The 7500-nt window shown below is 38.9% G+C and overlaps 1 protein-coding gene across 1 annotated transcript in view; it reads right to left on the reverse strand.

The window, feature by feature from the left end:
- The window catches only part of LOC135091408 (muscleblind-like protein 1), a 171819-nt gene that overhangs the window by 42862 nt on the left and 121457 nt on the right, over positions 1-7500 (reverse strand). Inside the window, 1 exon segment of the mRNA XM_063989041.1 lies at positions 737-907. Within this exon segment, the coding sequence (XP_063845111.1) occupies positions 737-907 (171 nt within the window).

Genomic DNA, 7500 nt, shown 5'->3' on the forward strand with positions numbered 1-7500 from the left:
CTGTCTGTCTGTCTGTCTGTCTGTCTGTCTGTTTGTTTGTCTGTTTGTTTGTTAATCTATCTGTCATGTTTGTTTCATTACTATCTATCTATACATCTATCTATTTTTTTTTTTATGACTATCAAACTGCTGTTATTGTCTATCTAATTGTCTGCTTGTTTATTTATTTACCTGTCATCTATCTGTCTAACTACTGTGTATCTATCTACCTATGTATCTATCTAAGTACTTTATAATCCTTGCTTTTATTATGATTATGAAATTGGTGTTACAAAGGGCCTGTTTTTACCCTTTTTCTCAAGTTTAACCTTTAATCTTTTTTTTTTTTTTAGTTTCTCCCTTTGACAATCACTCGCACACCTAACATAATAACAATACAGTAGAGGAAGACAATGAAGGGTTAAATGCTTATAAAAGGACCTATTCTTACCCTTTTTCTCAAGTTAAACCCAATACACACAAAAAACAACAATGAAAACAACCTCAACATCTAAAAAAACACCTCAAAGAACAAAACTAACAAAAAACCCCTTTTAAAAAACAACAATAACATCCCAAATACCTAAAAAAAGAGAAAAAAACCCTTATAGAACATAAACACAAATTCCTAAAAAAAAAAAAAAAAAAAAAAACACAACAATAACAAACACCCCAAATATCTAAAAACAACAATAAAAACAACAATATATATCAATAACTAATAAAAAACCCCCGGAATGAGAGAGTCAATACTTACAAGGGGTATAGTGCCAGGTACAACTGGGGTGCCGGGACTAAGACCTTGTATCTGGGTCATAATAGCATTCTTGAGAGCCAGGTGGTTCCGACCGTTGATTAGAAGCTGATCCTTGAGATGCTGTGGAGGGTGGAAATACTTGCACGGTGGCTTCTCGCGGTTACATCGACCCTGTGGAGGAGAGAGAGAGATGGGTCAGCACTGTAGAGGAGTGTATGGTGCAGAAGGAAGGGAAGGTTGAGATAGAGTGAGGGTGTTGATGGGGTTACGAGTGGGGTTGTTGGAGTGACAGGATGGTAGTGGTGTGTGTGTGTGTGTGTGTGTGTGTGTGTGTGTGTGTGTGTGTGTGTGTGTGTGTGTGTGTGTGTGTGTGTGTGTGTGTGTGTGTGTGTTTGTCTCTGTAGTGGTTTAAACAGTTTTTTTTTCTTTATCTTTTACTTTATTTTTTTTATGTTTGTGGTTGATAAAGACGAGGTAGTCATATACTCGTAGAGAAAATTAGTCCTTTATTTATTTGTTTATTTGTTTATTTATTTATTTATTTATATTTTATTTATTTATTTATTTATTTGTCTGTTTCTGTGGCGCTTGGAACTGATGCACAAAAGTTAGAGAAACTTTCGTGTACAAACATAAAAAAAACAGGAAAGAACGAAAGAAAGAAAACAAACAAACAAACAAACAAACAAACAAACAAACAAAAACAAACGAACAATGGCTGCAAGAAAAAGAAAAAGAAAGAAGTTACTCGTAAATAAATAAATAAAAAAGAAAAGAATCACGTTTTCACACAAGAAAATATTTTAGAAGATTTGTCTAATAGAATTCGTACAAGTGTGTGGCTTTCTAAACGACCTGTGAAGTGTAAAGTGACGTCGTTAAGTAGTTAAGTAAGTGTAGAAGAGTGCACTACAAGATGGCGTGAGTGAAAAAGAGACAATCTAAGTAAATAAATATCAAGAAAATTGTCTTGATTACCTAGTTTACTGCAGGTGTGTGTGTGTGTGTGTGTGTGTGTGTGTGTGTGTGTGTGTGTGTGTGTGTGTGTGTGTGTGTGTGTGTGTGTGTACAGTTTTATTCATATATTCCACAAACTTTCGCCCAGCTTATCTAAAACACACGCACTTTTCAAAAATAAAAACACTTTAATAAAAGGAAAAAAACAACAACAACAAAAAAAAAAGAAAATAACACACCTGAATACACCTATATCAATAGTTGCACGTAATTAGCGGCGGTACAAAATTCCCAACAGTCAGGTGAGCATGTAAATTAAGGCAGGTGTGTGTGTGTGTGTACATACAGGTGTAGACTTGGCTTCCTGTGTACGTGTCTACCTCCACACACACACACACACACACACACACACACACACACAGAAAACAACAACAAAACCCACAAGACAACAAAAACAACAAAAACAATAACCACATAAGAAACAACAGAAATATCACATCTCTCTCACACTCTCCCTCTCCCTCTCCCTCTCCCTCTCCCTTCCTTCCTCAGAGAACAAAAGGACGCGAGTGAAGACTGAAAGGAACTGAAGGAAAGTGGAAATAATTAAAACACAAGCGAATTTTTCAAAGAAGGCACAAGCTATAAAAAGTGAAAAAAGTGAGGAAAGTGTTAAGTGGAGTAAAGTGGCGTGCGGTTCCTTCCTGTAGTAGTAGTAGTAGTAGTGGAGGAGGAGGAGGAGGAGGAGGAGGAGGAGGAGGAGGAGGAGGAGGAGGAGGAGGAGGAGGAGGAGGAGGAGGAGTTGTTTTCAATAGCATCGTTTTCTTTACCGCTTTAAAAGTTTCTGATGTTGTAGTAGTAGTAGTACCAGTAGTAGTAGTAGTAGTAGTAGTAGTAGTAGTAGTAGTAGTAGTAGTAGTAGTAGTAGTAGTGAAATCAACAATACATAATTTTCACTCATTATTTCAGTCTCTCTCTCTCTCTCTCTCTCTCTCTCTCTCTCTCTCTCTCTCTCTCTCTCTCTCTCTCTCTCTCTCTCCGCAAATATTCAAGCTCCAGATGCTCTTTTCATAGAGAGAGAGAGAGAGAGAGAGAGAGAGAGAGAGAGAGAGAGAGAGAGAGAGAGAGAGAGAGAGAGAGAGAGAGAGAGAGAGAGAGAGAGGCGGAGGGGGTATTGAAACCTCTTTTACTTGCTGTGTTTATAGTTTTCAAGACTCTTTACATACAAGCTTCTGTGAGGAGGAGGAGGAGGAGGAGGAGGACGAGGAGGAGGAGGAGGAGGAGGAGGAGGAGGAGGAGGAGGAGGAGGAGGAGGAGGAGGAGGGGTGGGCGTCTCTCTCTTTCTTCTTTATTTGTTTTCATCACTGTTCATTTTAAAGAGGCGGGAAGACTGATTTTGTTTTCATATTTGTCTTGTTTTTATTGTGGTTTATTCTCTCTCTCTCTCTCTCTCTCTCTCTCTCTCTCTCTCTCTCTCTCTCTCTCTCTCTCTCTCTCTCTCTCTCTCTCTTCTTTGTTTTCTTGTCTTCTTTCTATTTATCGTAGGGAAGTTTCCTCCTCGTACTTTCTTCCTCTTCTTCCTTTTTTCTTCTTCCTCCTTCTCCTCTTGTTCGCTCTTTTTGGTCTTTTTTCATCATCACCTCCATTATCTTCCTTCCTCCTCCTCCTCCTCCTCCACTAACTCCTCCTTTCTTTCTCCTCTTCTTCCTTTCTTCCTCTTCCTTCTTTTTCCTCCTCCTAATACTAATTCTGATTTTTCCTCATTTTTTGTCTTTTCATCACCATCATCATCTTCTTTATCATCACTATCTTTCCTCTTCTCCTCCTCGTTCTTCTCCTTTTTTTTTTTACATATATATATATATATTTTTTTTTGTCATTTCACCATCATCATCATCATCATCATCATCATCTTTCCTCCTCCTCCTCCTCCTCCTCCTCCTCCTCCTCCTCCTCCTCCTCCTCCTCCTCCTCCTCGGTGTCATGAATTGCTTACTCAAATTTTCGTAGAAGAAGAAGAAGAAGAAGAAGAAGAAGAAGAAGAAGAAGAAGAAGAAGAAGAAGAAGAAGAAGAAGAAGAAGAAGAAGAAGAAGAAGAACAATGAATAATAATATGAAACCCGAAAGATTTGTGAATTATTTATAAAGTCAGAGAAAATAAAAAAATATAAAGAGAGAGAGAGAGAGAGAGAGAGAGAGAGAGAGAGAGAGAGAGAGAGAGAGAGAGAGAGAGAGAGAGAGAGAGAGAGAGAGAGAGACTGACGTGTTCTTTTCGGTCACACGAGAAAGAAGAAATGAAGAAAAAGAAGAAAAGAAGAAAAGAATTGTTATAATGGAGAACAGTCATAACTTTAAGTGGTTCAAGATTTGCAAAGAACAAGAGGAAAGAGTGAAAGGAAGGGGGGAGGGGGCGGATTTCCTCTCTCTCTCTCTCTCTCTCTCTCTCTCTCTCTCTCTCTCTCTCTCTCTCTCTCTCTTGACATGACAACTGACTTTTCATTTTTGTTATTTTTTTATTATTTTGTGTATTGTTTTTCGGTTTATTCTGCTTTTAATTTGTTCTATTTATGATTTTTTTATTTATATACTTTGTTTTATTCTTCTTACTGTTGCTTTTTTTTATTGATTTTTATTTTTTTCTGATTTGATTTAAGTATTTGTCTGATTACAATTCTACGTTTCCTTTTTCTTTTTTTGTTTATTTTCTTTTTCGTTTTATTCTTTGATTCATTTTTTATTTTAGTTAATTTTCTTTTATTTCACTCCATTTCCATATTCATCTCTTATTATAACCCTTCTTATTCACTATCTTTTTTTCTCTCTTTTTTTCACTTATTTTCGTTTGCTTTATTTCTATTCTTCTTATTTTTTTCTTTCATTAATTTTTGTTCTTATTATGTTATAGTTTCTTATTGTACTTTCTTAATTTTCTTTTGTTTCATCCTACTTGCATATTCATCTAATTATCAGCTCCCTTATTTATTCATTCATTCTGCTTTAATTACTCTTTATTTACTCAAACATTCAAGAGTTCTCGCAATTAATAATATGTAAAGATTCTCTCTCTCTCTCTCTCTCTCTCTCTCTCTCTCTCTCTCTCTCTCTCTCTCTCTCTCTCTCTCTCTCTCAAGATAAATATTTGCACTCTTGAAAACTTTACTCTTCCACTTAAGCTGCTCTTACATCAATCCATTTTCTGTTGTTCGTCAAAATGGACAAAGAAAATGGAGGGGGCACTTTTGTATTTTGTACCTGGTCCTTTGTAACTACTAGTGTCACCTGGGCTGGGTTGAGAGCACCTGGCGGGATTAATGATGTGGGTAGGTGAGGTTAAGTTAGGTTAGGTTAGGTTAGGTTAGGTTTAGGTTAGGTTAGGTTTAGGTAAGGTAAGGTTAGGTAAGGTTAGGTTAGGTTAGGTTAGGTTAGGTTAGGTTAGGTTCTCTTTGTCCAGGTAAGTTTTAAAATCCTAGTTAATTTAAGGATCCAAATAATTGAAGTTCTAAAGACCTACCTAGAGTTCTATTAAGTTAAAGAGTCCTACTGAGTCCTATTAAGTTTAGTTCTAAATTTAAGAGTCCTACAATAAGGGTCCTAGGGAGTCCTATCAAGTTTAGTCTAAGTTTAAAGGTTCTAGCAAGTTTAAAGGTCCTAGCGGGTTCCCAAGTGGTATTAAGTTGAGTTCTAAGCTGAGGCAGTGAGGGGGTGGGGGCAGCACAGGCAGGGGAGAGGGAGTGCCAGCCCGACCCTGCCACTGATGGCGAAGTTAGGGAAAAGTTAGATTCATCAGTGCCCCTCTCTCTCTCTCTCTCTCTCTCTCTCTCTCTCTCTCTCTCTCTCTCTCTCTCTCTCTCTCTCTCTCTCTCTCTCTCTCTCTCATCCTCACCTTCTTTTCCCCATTTCCCTCTTTCCTTCCTCACCCAACCATACCTTTTCCACCATTTCCCCTCCCCTCTCTTCAGTCTCCCAGTCCTTTCTCCCCCAACTTCCCCTCCTCTTTCCCTCCACCTCCCCCTACTCGCTTTTTTCCCTTCTGTTCCCCTCCCTCTCCCCTCCCACGCCACTAACAACATTACTTCATTAATATTCATGGAAATTTCTGGGAATAATTAAGAGAGGGGAAGGGAGAGGGGAGGGAGAGGGGTAGGAAAGAGGGAGAGGGGAAGGAAGGAGGGAGAGGGGCCGGGGGGTGAGAGAGAGAGGGGAATGGGGAGGGATGGGGAGGGATGGAGAGCAGAAGAAGGGATTAGGGAGTGTGGGAGGAGGAGGAGGAGGAGGAGGAGGAGGAGGAGGAGGAGGAGGAGGAGTGGATTAAAATAAGAGGAAAACGTGATGAGGAGGAAGTGGAGAAGGAGGAGTTAAGTGAAAAACGAAGAGAAGCAGAAGAGGAGGAGGAGGAATATAAGCAGAAGAGGAGGAGGAGGAGGAGGAGGAGGAGGAGGAGGAGGAGGAGGAGGAGGAGAAGAAAACACCTAAATTAACATCTAATCTTGATATGCTTTCAGTTAGGTTTGAGTAAGAGAGGAGGAGGAGGAGGAGGAGGAGGAGGAGGAGGAGGAGGAGGAGGAGGAGGAGGAGGAGGAGGAGGAGGAGGGGGGAACACGTGTGGAGGAGGATGAAGGACGAAAGGGAAGCGAGGCGTGGACACAGAAGCAGAGGGGGCGTGTCGCGTGAGGGCGTGGGAGTGGTGTGTGTGTGTGTGTGTGTGTGTGTGTGTGTGTGTGTGTGTGTGTGTGTGTGTGTGTGTGTGTGTGTGTGTGTGTGTGTGTGTGTGTGTGTGTGTGTGGGAAGGAATGTGAAGGTAAGTGTGTTCGTGTTTGTCAATATTGTGTTCCTTTTCTTCTTCTTCCTTCTTTCGTTTTTTTTTTCTATCTCCTTTTTTCCTCTTCAGTTTAATATTAACTGTTTCCCTCATTCTTCCCCCTTTTTCTTCTTTCGGTGTGTAAATACCTGAAAAGAAGATAATATCCTTCCTTTTCTTTCTTTCAGTGAGTAGAGTAGAATCAAAATAACGAACTAAACAAACAAACAAATAAACAAACAAACAAAAGCAAGTAAAAAAAATAAAACAGACAAGAACAGAAAAAAAATTAACAAACAAATAACAAAACAGACACAAACAAAATAAATAAATAAATAAATAAAGATAAACATATAAATTAATGATCAGACAGACAGACAGACAGACAGACAGACGGACAGACAGCGAAGGGTAAGGGCCAGAGGAGTATTTAATTGGTCCCTTAACTGATACAATTAAGCGCAGCCACTTCCTCCATCATTAAGCAAGGACAGAGTGACGGACAGGGAGGAAAAGAAAACGGGTGAAAAAAAAAAGAAAATGGAAACGGGAAAGAAAGGAAACGGGAGTGAAAATAAAAGAAAACGAGAAAAAAAAACTGGAGGAAAATAATAAAGGGGAAACAGATTTAAGGGATAGCGGGAGGGAAAAAAGGGAAAACGGGAGGTGAAAACAAGAAAACGGGACGCGAAAGAAAAACGGAAGGGAAAAAAGGAAAATGTGAAAAAATGGAAAAGGGAGGTAATAAAAGGAAAGCGGGAAAAAAAGGAAAACGGGAGGGAAAAGGAAAAGAAAAACGGAAGGAAAACAATAAGAGAACGTGAAAAGAAGCTAAAAGATTTTTTGTTCTATATCTTTTCATTTTTTTTATTCATCTGTTTTTCATTTCTCATTTATCATTTCATTCATTGATTCTTATTCTCTACTTCCTTCCTATTTATCAAGTTTTCTCTCCAATTCTTTCAGTCATCACCTCTCTCTCTCTCTCTCTCTCTCTCTCTCTCTCTCT

The sequence above is a fragment of the Scylla paramamosain genome, chromosome 37 (assembly GCF_035594125.1).
Source record: "Scylla paramamosain isolate STU-SP2022 chromosome 37, ASM3559412v1, whole genome shotgun sequence".
NCBI lineage: Eukaryota > Metazoa > Arthropoda > Malacostraca > Decapoda > Portunidae > Scylla > Scylla paramamosain.